Source organism: Rhinichthys klamathensis, unplaced genomic scaffold (genome assembly GCF_029890125.1).
Source record: "Rhinichthys klamathensis goyatoka isolate OS25496 unplaced genomic scaffold, OSU_Roscu_1.1 h1tg000778l_1, whole genome shotgun sequence".
NCBI lineage: Eukaryota > Metazoa > Chordata > Actinopteri > Cypriniformes > Leuciscidae > Rhinichthys > Rhinichthys klamathensis.
The window spans coordinates 280,503-295,010 of NW_026607176.1; the positions used below are offsets into that span (position 1 = coordinate 280,503).

The following is a 14,508-nucleotide window of genomic DNA, read 5'->3' on the forward strand; positions in this document are numbered from 1 at the left end:
TATCCCGTGGTACGTTCATCCCGCGGTACGTTCATCCTGTGGTACGTTCATCCTGTGGTACGTTCATCCCATGGTACGTTTATCCCGCGTTTATCCCGTGGTACGTTTATCCCACGATACGTTCATCCCGTGGTACGTTCATCCCGTGGTACGTTCATCCCGCGGTACGTTCATCCCGCGGTACGTTCATCCCGCGGTACGTTCATCCCGCGGTACGTTCATCCCGCGGTACGTTCATCCCGCGGTACGTTCATCCCGCGGTACGTTCATCCCGCGGTACGTTCATCCCGTGGTACGTTCATCCCATGGTACGTTTATCCCGCGTTTATCCCGTGGTATGTTTATCCCACGATACGTTCATCCCGTGGTACGTTCATCCCGTGGTACGTTCATCCCGCGGTACGTTCATCCCGTGGTACGTTCATCCCATGGTACGTTTATCCCGCGTTTATCCCGTGGTATGTTTATCCCACGATACGTTCATCCCGTGGTACGTTCATCCCGTGGTACGTTCATCCTGTGGTACGTTCATCCCATGGTACGTTTATCCCGCGTTTATCCCGTGGTATGTTTATCCCACGATACGTTCATCCCGTGGTACGTTCATCCCGTTGTACGTTCATCCTGTGGTACGTTCATCCCATGGTACGTTTATCCCGCGTTTATCCCGTGGTATGTTTATCCCACGATACGTTCATCCCGTGGTACGTTCATCCCGTGGTACGTTCATCCCGTGGTACGTTCATCCCGTGGTACGTTCATCCCGTGGTACGTTCATCCCGTTGTACGTTCATCCCGCGGTACGTTCATCCCGCGGTACGTTCATCCCATGGTACGTTTATCCCATGGTACGTTTATCCCGCGTCTATCCCACGGTACGTTCATCCCACGGTACGTTCATCCTGTGGTATGTTTATCCCACGATACGTTCATCCCGTGGTACGTTCATCCTGTGGTACGTTCCTCCTGTGGTACGTTCCTCCTGTGGTACGTACATACCGCGGTACGTTTATCCCATGGTACGTTTATCCCGCGTTAATCCCACGGTACGTTCATCCCGCTGTACGTTCATCCCGCAGTACGTTCATCCCACGATACGTTTATCCCATGGTACGTTTATCCCGTGTTTATCCCACGGTACGTTCATCCCGCGGTACGTTCATCCCACGATACGTTCATCCCACGATACGTTCATCGCATGGTACGTTTATCCCGCGTTACGTTCATCCCGCGGTACGTTCATCCCACGATACGTTCATCCCACGATACGTTCATCCCACGATACGTTCATCCCACTATACGTTCATCCCGCGGTACGTTCATCCCGTGGTACGTTCATCCTGTGGTACGTTCATCCTGTGGCATTCATCCCGCGTTTACCACACGGTACGTTCATCCCGCGGTACATTTATCCCACGATATGTTCATCCCGCGGTACGTTCATCCCATGGTACGTTTATCCCGCGTTTATCCCACGGGACGTTCATCCCGCGGTAGACTGAAGTGTTTCCTGTGCTGAAGTGTTTCCTGTTCCTGTGCTGAAGTGTTTCCTGTGCTGTGCAGGTGCCTCGGATCATCCTGTGGCTGATGGTGGAGTTGGCCATCATCGGCTCTGACATGCAGGAGGTCATCGGCTGTGCCATCGCCTTCAATCTGCTGTCGGTCGGCAGGTATATTATCATGATCAAAAACTGTTCCTCTAAGTGCGTGTAGGGTCAGTCTGTGGGAGATCAGCCTGTAGGAGGTCAGTCTGTGGGAGATCAGCCTGTAGGAGGTCAGCCTGTAGGAGATCAGCCTGTAGGAGATCAGCCTGTAGGAGATCAGCCTGTGGGAGATCAGTCTGTAGGAGATCAGCCTGTGGGAGATCAGCCTGTAGGAGATCAGTCTGTAGGAGGTCAGTCTGAAGGAGATCAGTCTGTAGGAGGTCAGCCTGTGGGAGATCAGCCTGTGAGAGATCAGCCTGTAGGAGATCAGTCTGTAGGAGATCAGTCTGAAGGAGATCAGTCTGTAGGAGGTCAGCCTGTGGGAGATCAGCCTGTGAGAGATCAGCCTGTAGGAGATCAGTCTGTAGGAGATCAGTCTGAAGGAGATCAGTCTGTAGGAGATCAGTCTGTAGGAGATCAGTCTGTAGGAGGTCAGTCTGTAGGAGATCAGTCTGTAGGAGGTCAGTCTGTAGGAGATCAGTCTGTGGGAGATCAGCCTGTAGGAGATCAGCCTGTAGGAGATCAGCCTGTGGGAGATCAGCCTGTGAGAGATCAGCCTGTAGGAGATCAGCCTGTGGGAGATCAGCCTGTGAGAGATCAGCCTGTAGGAGATCAGCCTGTGGGAGATCAGCCTGTAGGAGATCAGCCTGTGGGAGATCAGCCTGTGAGAGATCAGCCTGTAGGAGATCAGCCTGTGGGAGATCAGCCTGTGAGAGATCAGCCTGTGAGAGATCAGCCTGTAGGAGATCAGCCTGTGGGAGATCAGCCTGTGGGAGGTCAGTCTGTAGGAGATCAGCCTGTAGGAGATCAGTCTGTGGGAGATCAGTCTGTAGGAGATCAGTCTGTAGGAGGTCAGTCTGTAGGAGGTCAGTCTGTAGGAGGTCAGTCTGTAGGAGGTCAGTCTGTAGGAGATCAGTCTGTAGGAGATCAGCCTGTGAGAGATCAGCCTGTAGGAGATCAGCCTGTAGGAGATCAGCCTGTGAGAGATCAGCCTGTGAGAGATCAGCCTGTAGGAGATCAGCCTGTGAGAGATCAGCCTGTGAGAGATCAGCCTGTAGGAGATCAGCCTGTGGGAGATCAGCCTGTAGGAGGTCAGTCTGTAGGAGATCAGCCTGTAGGAGATCAGCCTGTGGGAGATCAGCCTGTGAGAGATCAGCCTGTAGGAGATCAGCCTGTAGGAGATCAGCCTGTGAGAGATCAGCCTGTAGGAGATCAGCCTGTGGGAGATCAGCCTGTAGGAGATCAGCCTGTGGGAGATCAGCCTGTAGGAGGTCAGTCTGTAGGAGATCAGCCTGTAGGAGATCAGCCTGTGGGAGATCAGCCTGTGAGAGATCAGCCTGTAGGAGATCAGCCTGTAGGAGATCAGCCTGTGAGAGATCAGCCTGTCAGAGATCAGCCTGTAGGAGATCAGCCTGTGGGAGATCAGCCTGTAGGAGATCAGCCTGTGGGAGATCAGCCTGTGGGAGATCAGCCTGTGAGAGATCAGCCTGTAGGAGATCAGCCTGTAGGAGATCAGCCTGTGAGAGATCAGCCTGTCAGAGATCAGCCTGTAGGAGATCAGCCTGTGGGAGATCAGCCTGTAGGAGATCAGCCTGTGAGAGATCAGCCTGTCAGAGATCAGCCTGTAGGAGATCAGCCTGTGGGAGATCAGCCTGTAGGAGATCAGCCTGTAGGAGATCAGTCTGTGGGAGATCAGTCTGTAGGAGATCAGTCTGTAGGAGGTCAGTCTGTAGGAGATCAGTCTGTAGGAGATCAGTCTGTAGGAGGTCAGTCTGTAGGAGATCAGTCTGTAGGAGATCAGTCTGTGGGAGATCAGCCTGTAGGAGATCAGCCTGTAGGAGATCAGCCTGTGGGAGATCAGCCTGTGAGAGATCAGCCTGTAGGAGATCAGCCTGTAGGAGATCAGCCTGTGGGAGATCAGCCTGTGAGAGATCAGCCTGTAGGAGATCAGCCTGTGAGAGATCAGCCTGTGAGAGATCAGCCTGTAGGAGATCAGCCTGTGGGAGATCAGCCTGTGAGAGATCAGCCTGTAGGAGATCAGCCTGTAGGAGATCAGCCTGTGAGAGATCAGCCTGTGAGAGATCAGCCTGTAGGAGATCAGCCTGTGGGAGATCAGCCTGTAGGAGGTTAGTCTGTAGGAGATCAGCCTGTAGGAGATCAGTCTGTGGGAGATCAGTCTGTAGGAGATCAGTCTGTAGGAGGTCAGTCTGTAGGAGGTCAGTCTGTAGGAGATCAGTCTGTAGGAGATCAGTCTGTAGGAGGTCAGTCTGTAGGAGATCAGTCTGTAGGAGATCAGTCTGTGGGAGATCAGTCTGTGGGAGATCAGTCTGTAGGAGATCAGTCTGTAGGAGATCAGCCTGTGGGAGATCAGTCTGTAGGAGATCAGTCTGTAGGAGATCAGTCTGTAGGAGATCAGTCTGTAAGAGGTCAGTCTGTAGGAGTAGGAGATCAGTCTGTAGGAGATCAGTCTGTAAGAGGTCAGTCTGTAGGAGATCAGTCTGTAGGAGATCAGTCTGTAGGAGGTCAGTCTGTAGGAGATCAGCCTGTAGGAGATCAGTCTGTGGGAGATCAGTCTGTAGGAGATCAGTCTGTGGGAGATCAGTCTGTGGGAGATCAGTCTGTAGGAGGTCAGTCTGTAGGAGATCAGTCTGTAGGAGATCAGTCTGTAGGAGATCAGTCTGTGGGAGATCAGCCTGTAGGAGATCAGCCTGTAGGAGATCAGCCTGTGGGAGATCAGCCTGTGAGAGATCAGCCTGTAGGAGATCAGCCTGTAGGAGATCAGCCTGTGGGAGATCAGCCTGTGAGAGATCAGCCTGTAGGAGATCAGCCTGTGAGAGATCAGCCTGTGAGAGATCAGCCTGTAGGAGATCAGCCTGTGGGAGATCAGCCTGTGAGAGATCAGCCTGTAGGAGATCAGCCTGTAGGAGATCAGCCTGTGAGAGATCAGCCTGTGAGAGATCAGCCTGTAGGAGATCAGTCTGTGGGAGATCAGCCTGTAGGAGGTCAGTCTGTAGGAGATCAGCCTGTAGGAGATCAGTCTGTGGGAGATCAGTCTGTGGGAGATCAGTCTGTAGGAGGTCAGTCTGTAGGAGGTCAGTCTGTAGGAGATCAGTCTGTAGGAGATCAGTCTGTAGGAGGTCAGTCTGTAGGAGATCAGTCTGTGGGAGATCAGTCTGTGGGAGATCAGTCTGTAGGAGATCAGTCTGTAGGAGATCAGCCTGTGGGAGATCAGTCTGTAGGAGATCAGTCTGTAGGAGATCAGTCTGTAGGAGATCAGTCTGTAAGAGGTCAGTCTGTAGGAGTAGGAGATCAGTCTGTAGGAGATCAGTCTGTAAGAGGTCAGTCTGTAGGAGATCAGTCTGTAGGAGATCAGTCTGTAGGAGGTCAGTCTGTAGGAGATCAGCCTGTAGGAGATCAGTCTGTGGGAGATCAGTCTGTGGGAGATCAGTCTGTGGGAGATCAGTCTGTGGGAGATCAGTCTGTAGGAGGTCAGTCTGTAGGAGATCAGTCTGTAGGAGGTCAGTCTGTAGGAGATCAGTCTGTAGGAGGTCAGTCTGTAGGAGATCAGCCTGTAGGAGGTCAGTCTGTGGGAGATCAGTCTGTGGGAGATCAGTCTGTAGGAGATCAGTCTGTAGGAGGTCAGTCTGTAGGAGGTCAGTCTGTAGGAGGTCAGTCTGTAGGAGATCAGTCTGTGGGAGATCAGTCTGTGGGAGATCAGTCTGTAGGAGATCAGTCTGTAGGAGATCAGCCTGTGGGAGATCAGTCTGTAGGAGATCAGTCTGTAGGAGATCAGTCTGTAGGAGATCAGTCTGTAGGAGATCAGTCTGTAAGAGGTCAGTCTGTAGGAGTAGGAGATCAGTCTGTAGGAGATCAGTCTGTAAGAGGTCAGTCTGTAGGAGATCAGTCTGTAGGAGATCAGTCTGTAGGAGGTCAGTCTGTAGGAGATCAGCCTGTAGGAGATCAGTCTGTGGGAGATCAGTCTGTAGGAGATCAGTCTGTGGGAGATCAGTCTGTAGGAGGTCAGTCTGTAGGAGATCAGTCTGTAGGAGATCAGTCTGTAGGAGATCAGTCTGTGGGAGATCAGCCTGTAGGAGATCAGCCTGTAGGAGATCAGCCTGTGGGAGATCAGCCTGTGAGAGATCAGCCTGTAGGAGATCAGCCTGTAGGAGATCAGCCTGTGGGAGATCAGCCTGTGAGAGATCAGCCTGTAGGAGATCAGCCTGTGAGAGATCAGCCTGTGAGAGATCAGCCTGTAGGAGATCAGCCTGTGGGAGATCAGCCTGTGAGAGATCAGCCTGTGAGAGATCAGCCTGTAGGAGATCAGCCTGTGAGAGATCAGCCTGTGAGAGATCAGCCTGTAGGAGATCAGCCTGTGGGAGATCAGCCTGTAGGAGGTCAGTCTGTAGGAGATCAGCCTGTAGGAGATCAGTCTGTGGGAGATCAGTCTGTGGGAGATCAGTCTGTAGGAGGTCAGTCTGTAGGAGGTCAGTCTGTAGGAGATCAGTCTGTAGGAGATCAGTCTGTAGGAGGTCAGTCTGTAGGAGATCAGTCTGTGGGAGATCAGTCTGTGGGAGATCAGTCTGTAGGAGATCAGTCTGTAGGAGATCAGCCTGTGGGAGATCAGTCTGTAGGAGATCAGTCTGTAGGAGATCAGTCTGTAGGAGATCAGTCTGTAAGAGGTCAGTCTGTAGGAGTAGGAGATCAGTCTGTAGGAGATCAGTCTGTAAGAGGTCAGTCTGTAGGAGATCAGTCTGTAGGAGGTCAGTCTGTAGGAGATCAGCCTGTAGGAGATCAGTCTGTGGGAGATCAGTCTGTGGGAGATCAGTCTGTGGGAGATCAGTCTGTAGGAGGTCAGTCTGTAGGAGATCAGTCTGTAGGAGGTCAGTCTGTAGGAGATCAGTCTGTAGGAGATCAGTCTGTAGGAGGTCAGTCTGTAGGAGATCAGCCTGTAGGAGGTCAGCCTGTGGGAGATCAGTCTGTGGGAGATCAGTCTGTAGGAGATCAGCCTGTGGGAGATCAGTCTGTAGGAGATCAGTCTGTAGGAGATCAGTCTGTGGGAGGTCAGTCTGTGGGAGATCAGTCTGTGGGAGATCAGTCTGTAGGAGGTCAGTCTGTAGGAGATCAGTGTGTAGGAGGTCAGTCTGTAGGAGGTCAGTCTGTAGGAGATCAGTCTGTAGGAGATCAGTCTGTAGGAGATCAGTCTGTAGGAGGTTAGTCTGTAGGAGATCAGCCTGTAGGAGATCAGCCTGTAGGAGATCAGTCTGTGGGAGATCAGTCTGTGGGAGATCAGTCTGTGGGAGATCAGTCTGTAGGAGATCAGTCTGTAGGAGGTCAGTCTGTAGGAGATCAGCCTGTAGGAGATCAGCCTGTAGGAGATCAGCCTGTGGGAGATCAGTCTGTGGGAGATCAGTCTGTGGGAGATCAGTCTGTAGGAGATCAGCCTGTAGGAGATCAGTCTGTGGGAGATCAGTCTGTGGGAGATCAGCCTGTGGGAGATCAGTCTGTGGGAGATCAGTCTGTGGGAGGTCAGTCTGTGGGAGATCAGTCTGTGGGAGATCAGCCTGTAGGAGGTCAGTCTGTAGGAGGTCAGTCTGTAGGAGATCAGTGTGTAGGAGGTCAGTCTGTAGGAGGTCAGTCTGTAGGAGGTCAGTCTGTAGGAGGTCAGTCTGTAGGAGATCAGTCTGTAGGAGTAGGAGATCAGTCTGTAGGAGATCAGCCTGTAGGAGGTCAGCCTGTAGGAGGTCAGTCTGTAGGAGATCAGTCTGTAGGAGATCAGTGTGTAGGAGGTCAGTCTGTAGGAGATCAGTCTGTAGGAGGTCAGTCTGTAGGAGGTCAGTCTGTAGGAGGTCAGTCTGTAGGAGGTCAGTCTGTAGGAGGTCAGTCTGTAGGAGATCAGTCTGTAGGAGTAGGAGATCAGTCTGTAGGAGATCAGCCTGTAGGAGGTCAGCCTGTAGGAGGTCAGTCTGTAGGAGATCAGTCTGTAGGAGATCAGTGTGTAGGAGGTCAGTCTGTAGGAGGTCAGTCTGTAGGAGGTCAGTCTGTAGGAGGTCAGTCTGTAGGAGGTCAGTCTGTAGGAGGTCAGTCTGTAGGAGATCAGTCTGTAGGAGTAGGAGATCAGTCTGTAGGAGATCAGCCTGTAGGAGGTCAGTCTGTAGGAGATCAGCCTGTGGGAGATCAGTCTGTAGGAGGTCAGCCTGTGGGAGGTCAGTGTGTAGGAGATCAGTGTGTAGGAGGTCAGTCTGTAGGAGATCAGTCTGTAGGAGTAGGAGATCAGTCTGTAGGAGATCAGCCTGTAGGAGGTCAGTCTGTAGGAGATCAGCCTGTGGGAGATCAGCCTGTAGGAGGTCAGTGTGTAGGAGGTCAGTCTGTAGGAGATCAGTGTGTAGGAGGTCAGTCTGTAGGAGGTCAGTCTGTAGGAGGTCAGTCTGTGGGAGGTCAGTCTGTGGGAGATCAGTCTGTAGGAGGTCAGTCTGTAGGAGGTCAGTCTGTAGGAGGTCAGTCTGTAGGAGATCAGTCTGTAGGAGTAGGAGATCAGTCTGTAGGAGATCAGCCTGTAGGAGGTCAGTCTGTAGGAGATCAGCCTGTGGGAGATCAGCCTGTAGGAGGTCAGTGTGTAGGAGGTCAGTCTGTAGGAGATCAGTCTGTAGGAGGTCAGTCTGTAGGAGGTCAGTCTGTAGGAGGTCAGTCTGTAGGAGATCAGTCTGTAGGAGTAGGAGATCAGTCTGTAGGAGATCAGCCTGTAGGAGGTCAGTCTGTAGGAGATCAGCCTGTGGGAGATCAGTCTGTAGGAGATCAGTCTGTAGGAGATCAGTGTGTAGGAGATCAGCCTGTAGGAGATCAGTCTGTAAGAGATCAGTCTGTAGGAGATCAGCCTGTAGGAGGTCAGTCTGTAGGAGGTCAGTCTGTGGGAGATCAGTCTGTAGGAGATCAGTCTGTAGGAGATCAGTCTGTAGGAGGTCAGTCTGTAGGAGGTCAGTCTGTAGGAGATCAGCCTGTGGGAGGTCAGTCTGTAGGAGGTCAGTCTGTAAGAGATCAGTCTGTAGGAGATCAGTCTGTAGGAGATCAGTCTGTAGGAGATCAGTGTGTAGGAGATCAGTCTGTAGGAGGTCAGCCTGTAGAAGATCAGTCTGTAGGAGATCAGCCTGTGGGAGATCAGTCTGTAGGAGATCAGCCTGTGGGAGATCAGCCTGTGGGAGATCAGCCTGTGGGAGATCAGCCTGTAGGAGATCAGCCTGTGGGAGATCAGTCTGTGGGAGATCAGCCTGTGGGAGATCAGCCTGTGGGAGATCAGTCTGTGGGAGATCAGCCTGTGGGAGATCAGCCTGTGGGAGATCAGTCTGTAGGAGATCAGTCTGTAGGAGATCAGTCTGTAGGAGATCAGTGTGTAGGAGATCAGTCTGTAGGAGGTCCGTCTGTAGGAGATAGGGATGGCGAAAACTAAAAAATTTCTTGACCGACCACCGAGCCTCATTAACCGGTTGAAACCGGTTAACTGATTAGTTTAAAATATGCTACGCTATTTGAAATAGCAGCCATTTCGAGCCGCGCCTGCAATTTCGCAACTCTGTCGCTCACGTCACTTTAAAAAAAAAAAAAAGTACAGCGCGAAAGTACGAGTCCCGCAAACGCAGCGCCGAGCTTGTATTTAATCGGAGGACCAATGGCTCCTAGTTTCGAAGTGGTTTGGGTACAAGGTGATCGCGTTGAAAATAAAGGCGTTAGTCAAGCGTTAGAAGCTCATTTGAAACATTGCCGCGGCTGAGGCTCATTTAAGAAAATGACAGCTCCGAAGAGACGCGGCTTTAGTTTGAGGTACTAGTGCTTACAATAATAATGAAAGATGATGATCATCGCCTTATCTGATCATCGCCACTGAAATGTAGATGTAATGTATACCAAATCTAAGCCCATCTTATGCGGAATGTTGCCTAATAGACTGCAACACGATAAACCCAATGGATAAAACAGGCACCTTCAGAATGCGTAAAAAGACGCACCGGCCAAGGCAGGTCTAACTCAATGTGTGCCTTCTAATAACGGACACAACTCTTTTGTATAATTCATATTTTTATTTTTATTCTGCAAAAAGACAAGTGTCAACTTCTGTTAAGGACAACATCTCATAAACCATAACAGACAATGGCCAACATGGCCTACAGCTATTCTTAATAATAACATTAAAACGAAAAATTATTTTAATCTATGAATGAGAATAGCCTACTGTATAGCCAACAAATAGCTCACAGACAGGTGTAAGGCCACCGCCTAATTATTAAAACATAACACAACGGTTTTTCTTTATTGAAATTTCGTTTTTCTTTCATTAAATTTTGTTTTTCTTTATTGAAATTTCGTTTTTATTTATTGAAATTTCGTTTTTATTTATTGAAATTTCGTTTTTATTTACTTAAATCTACCCTTTACTGTGACAGTAATTTGTTAGTTAGAAAAAATATTAGACTACTTTATTAAAAGTAGCCTATTGCTTAAGTTAACAGACCTGCGCCAGAACAGCGTGCCTCGCGGGCAGGGCTTACGCTCCGAGAACGCATTATAGTGATATAAAGCACATGTTTTATAGAGAACTGTTGACATGTTTTATATCACTAGTGCAGTGTCCGTTATCGGAGCATATAAGCCCTACCCGCGAGGCGCGCCGCTTCCCGCGCGCAAGCTGTTCTGTAGTTTTTAAAAAGTTTATTAATTCTGAACGTGCCGAGTCTCGCGTGTCTATTTATTGCACCAAATGCGACACTGCACTCCCTTGTGAAGTCGATTGGATAAACGTTCTCGAAATAATCAAAATGCAAACACACAGACAGACATGGGGCTTGCGGTTGTCGCGTTTTCAGATGATACAGCATAGAATAGATGATGTGACTGTAAGCACTGTATCACACAAGTTGCAACTTACAACTATGTCATGTTTTTTTTTGGTGAAATGGTCCCACACACTACTTTTCTTTGCACGCTTCATCCTGTCGTCTGCCCTGGCTCGAACCCCGAGTGTTTTAGCCTGTAGGCTTTACTTTTCGCAAACCTTGTGAGCGCGCGAACCCAAACGCTGTGACCTCGCGCCAAATGTTTTTATTGGTTTATTAAGTACAAACAGGCGAGTTATGAAAAATTGAGTGTGAGGGATTTGTTCACTTCACACAAAAATATCTTGGAATGAGATGGCTAACTGTAGTAGCGTTTAGTCTACTGTCTATAATAGCCTAATTTAGAGATCACTTTTTTTTTAACCGACTACCGAGAACTTTGATCGGTTAACGTTGATACGGTCAACCATCGGTTAAACGGTCATCGGTTAACATACCTAGTAGGAGATCAGTGTGTAGGAGATCAGTCTGTAGGAGATCAGTCTGTAGGAGATCAGCCTGTGGGAGATCAGTCTGTGGGAGGTCAGTCTGTAGGAGATCAGCCTGTAGGAGATCAGTCTGTAGGAGATCAGTGTGTAGGAGATCCGTCTGTAGGAGATCAGTGTGTAGGAGATCAGTGTGTAGGAGGTCAGTCTGTAGGAGATCAGTCTGTAGGAGATCAGTCTGTAGGAGATCAGCCTGTAGGAGATCAGTCTGTAGGAGATCAGTCTGTAGGAGATCAGTCTGTAGGAGATCAGTCTGTAGGAGGTCAGTCTGTAGGAGGTCAGTCTGTAGGAGGTCAGTCTGTAGGAGATCAGTCTGTAGGAGGTCAGTCTGAAGGAGATCAGTCTGTAGGAGATCAGCCTGAAGGAGATCAGTCTGTAGGAGATCAGTGTGTAGGAGATCAGTCTGTAGGAGGTCCGTCTGTAGGAGATCAGCCTGTAGGAGATCAGTCTGTAGGAGGTCAGTCTGTAGGAGATCAGTTTGTAGGAGATCAGTGTGTAGGAGGTCAGTCTGTAGGAGGTCCGTCTGTAGGAGATCAGTGTGTAGGAGGTCAGTCTGTAGGAGATCAGCCTGTAGGAGATCAGTCTGTAGGAGATCAGTGTGTAGGAGGTCAGTCTGTAGGAGATCAGCCTGTAGGAGATCAGTCTGTAAGAGATCAGTCTGTAGGAGATCAGCCTGTAGGAGATCAGCCTGTGGGAGATCAGTCTGTGGGAGATCAGTGTGTAGGAGATCAGTCTGTAGGAGGTCCGTCTGTAGGAGATCAGTGTGTAGGAGGTCAGTCTGTAGGAGATCAGTCTGTAGGAGATCAGCCTGTAGGAGATCAGCCTGTGGGAGATCAGTCTGTAGGAGATCAGTCTGTAGGAGGTCAGTCTGTAGGAGATCAGTGTGTAGGAGGTCAGTGTGTAGGAGATCAGCCTGTAGGAGATCAGCCTGTAGGAGATCAGTCTGTAGGAGGTCAGTCTGTAGGAGGTCAGTCTGTAGGAGGTCAGTCTGTAGGAGATCAGCCTGTAGGAGATCAGTCTGTAAGAGATCAGTCTGTAGGAGATCAGCCTGTAGGAGATCAGCCTGTAGGAGATCAGCCTGTGGAAGATCAGCCTGTAGGAGATCAGTCTGTAGGAGATCAGTCTGTAGGAGGTCAGTCTGTAGGAGATCAGCCTGTAGGAGATCAGTCTGTAAGAGATCAGTCTGTAGGAGATCAGTCTGTAAGAGATCAGTCTGTAGGAGGTCAGTCTGTAGGAGATCAGCCTGTAGGAGATCAGTCTGTGGGAGATCAGCCTGTGGGAGATCAGTCTGTAGGAGATCAGTCTGTAGGAGGTCAGTCTGTAGGAGGTCAGTGTGTAGGAGTTTCAGTCTCTAGGAGATCAGTCTGTAGGAGATCAGCCTGTAGGAGATCAGCCTGTGGGAGATCAGCCTGTAGGAGATCAGTCTGTAGGAGGTCAGTCTGTAGGAGATCAGTGTGTAGGAGGTCAGTCTGTGGGAGATCAGCCTGTGGGAGATCAGCCTGTGGGAGATCAGCCTGTAGGAGGTCAGCCTGTAGGAGATCAGTGTGTAGGAGATCAGTGTGTAGGAGATCAGTGTGTAGGAGATCAGCCTGTAGGAGATCAGCCTGTAGGAGATCAGCCTGTAGGATATCAGCCTGTAGGAGATCAGCCTGTAGGAGGTCAGTCTGTAGGAGGTCAGTCTGTAGGAGGTCAGTCTGTGGGAGATCAGCCTGTGGGAGATCAACCTGTGGGAGATCAGTCTGTAGGAGATCAGTCTGTAGGAGGTCAATCTGTACGAGATCAGCCTGTAGGAGGTCAGTCTGTGGGAGATCAGCCTGTAGGAGATCAGTCTGTGGGAGATCAGTCTGTAGGAGATCAGCCTGTGGGAGGTCAGCCAGTAGGAGGTCAGCCTGTAGGAGATCAGCCTGTGGGAGGTCAGCCTGTGGGAGATCAGCCTGTGCGAGATCAGCCTGTGGGAGATCAGCCTGTGGGAGGTCAGCCTGTGGGAGTTCAGCCAGTGGGAGATCAGCCTGTGGGAGATCAGCCTGTGGGAGATCAGCCTGTGGGAGATCAGCCTGTGGGAGATCAGTCTGTGGGAGATCAGCCTGTGGGAGATCAGCCTGTGGGAGATCAGCCTGTGGGAGATCAGTCTGTGGGAGATCAGTCTGTGGGAGATCAGTCTGTGGGAGATCAGTCTGTGGGAGATCAGTGTGTAGGAGATCAGTGTGTAGGAGGTCAGCCTGTGGGAGGTTAGCCTGTGGGAGATCAGTGTGTAGGAGGTCAGCCTGTGGGAGGTCAGCCTGTGGGAGATTAGTGTGTAGGAGATCAGCCTGTGGGAGATCAGTCTGTGGTAGATCAGCCTGTAGGAGATCAGCCTGTAGGAGATCAGTGTGTAGGAGATCAGCCTGTAGGAGATCAGTGTGTAGGAGATCAGCCTGTGGGAGGTCAGTCTGTAGGAGATCAGCCTGTAGGAGATCAGCCTGTGGGAGGTCAGTCTGTGGGAGATCAGCCTGTAGGATATCAGCGTGTAGGAGATCAGTCTGTAGGAGATCAGTCTGTAGGAGATCAGCCTGTAGGAGATCAGTGTGTAGGAGATCAGCCTGTAGGAGATCAGCCTGTGGGAGATCAGCCTGTGGGAGATCAGCCTGTGGGAGGTCAGTCTGTAGGAGATCAGCCTGTAGGAGATCAGTGTGTAGGAGATCAGCCTGTAGGAGATCAGTGTGTAGGAGATCAGCCTGTGGGAGATCAGCCTGTAGGAGATCAGCCTGTGGGAGATCAGTCTGTGGGAGATCAGCCTGTAGGAGATCAGCCTGTAGGAGATCAGCGTGTAGGAGATCAGCCTGTAGGAGATCAGTCTGTAGGAGATCAGCCTGTAGGAGATCAGCCTGTGGGAGGTCAGTCTGTGGGAGATCAGCCTGTAGGATATCAGCCTGTAGGAGATCAGTCTGTAGGAGATCAGTCTGTAGGAGATCAGTCTGTGGGAGATCAGTCTGTAGGAGATCAGCCTGTAGGAGATCAGCCTTTGGGAGGTCAGCCTGTGGGAGATCAGCCTGTAGGAGATCAGTCTGTAGGAGATCAGCCTGTGGGAGGTCAGCCTGTGGGAGGTCAGCCTGTGGGAGGTCAGCCTGTGGGAGGTCAGCCTGTAGGAGATCAGCCTGTAGGAGATCAGCCTTTGGGAGGTCAGTCTGTGGGAGATCAGCCTGTGGGAGATCAGCCTGTGGGAGATCAGTCTGTGGGAGATCAGCCTGTGGGAGGTCAGCCAGTAGGAGATCAGCCTGTGGGAGATCAGCCTGTGGGAGATCAGCCTGTGGGAGATCAGCCTGTGGGAGGTCAGCCTGTAGGAGGTCAGCCAGTAGGAGATCAGCCTGTGGGAGATCAGCCTGTGGGAGATCAGTCTGTGGGAGGTCAGCCTGTGGGAGATCAGCCTGTGGGAGATCAGCCTGTAGGAGATCAGCCTGT

At 50.9% G+C, this 14,508-nt stretch overlaps 1 protein-coding gene across 1 annotated transcript in view; it reads left to right on the plus strand.

The window, feature by feature from the left end:
- Nucleotides 1-14,508, plus strand: part of slc11a2 (solute carrier family 11 member 2) — a 55,880-nt gene that overhangs the window by 6,403 nt on the left and 34,969 nt on the right. Inside the window, exon 5 of the mRNA XM_056243108.1 lies at nucleotides 1,564-1,670. Within this exon, the coding sequence (XP_056099083.1) occupies nucleotides 1,564-1,670 (107 nt within the window). The remainder of the gene's footprint in view (nucleotides 1-1,563; nucleotides 1,671-14,508) is intronic.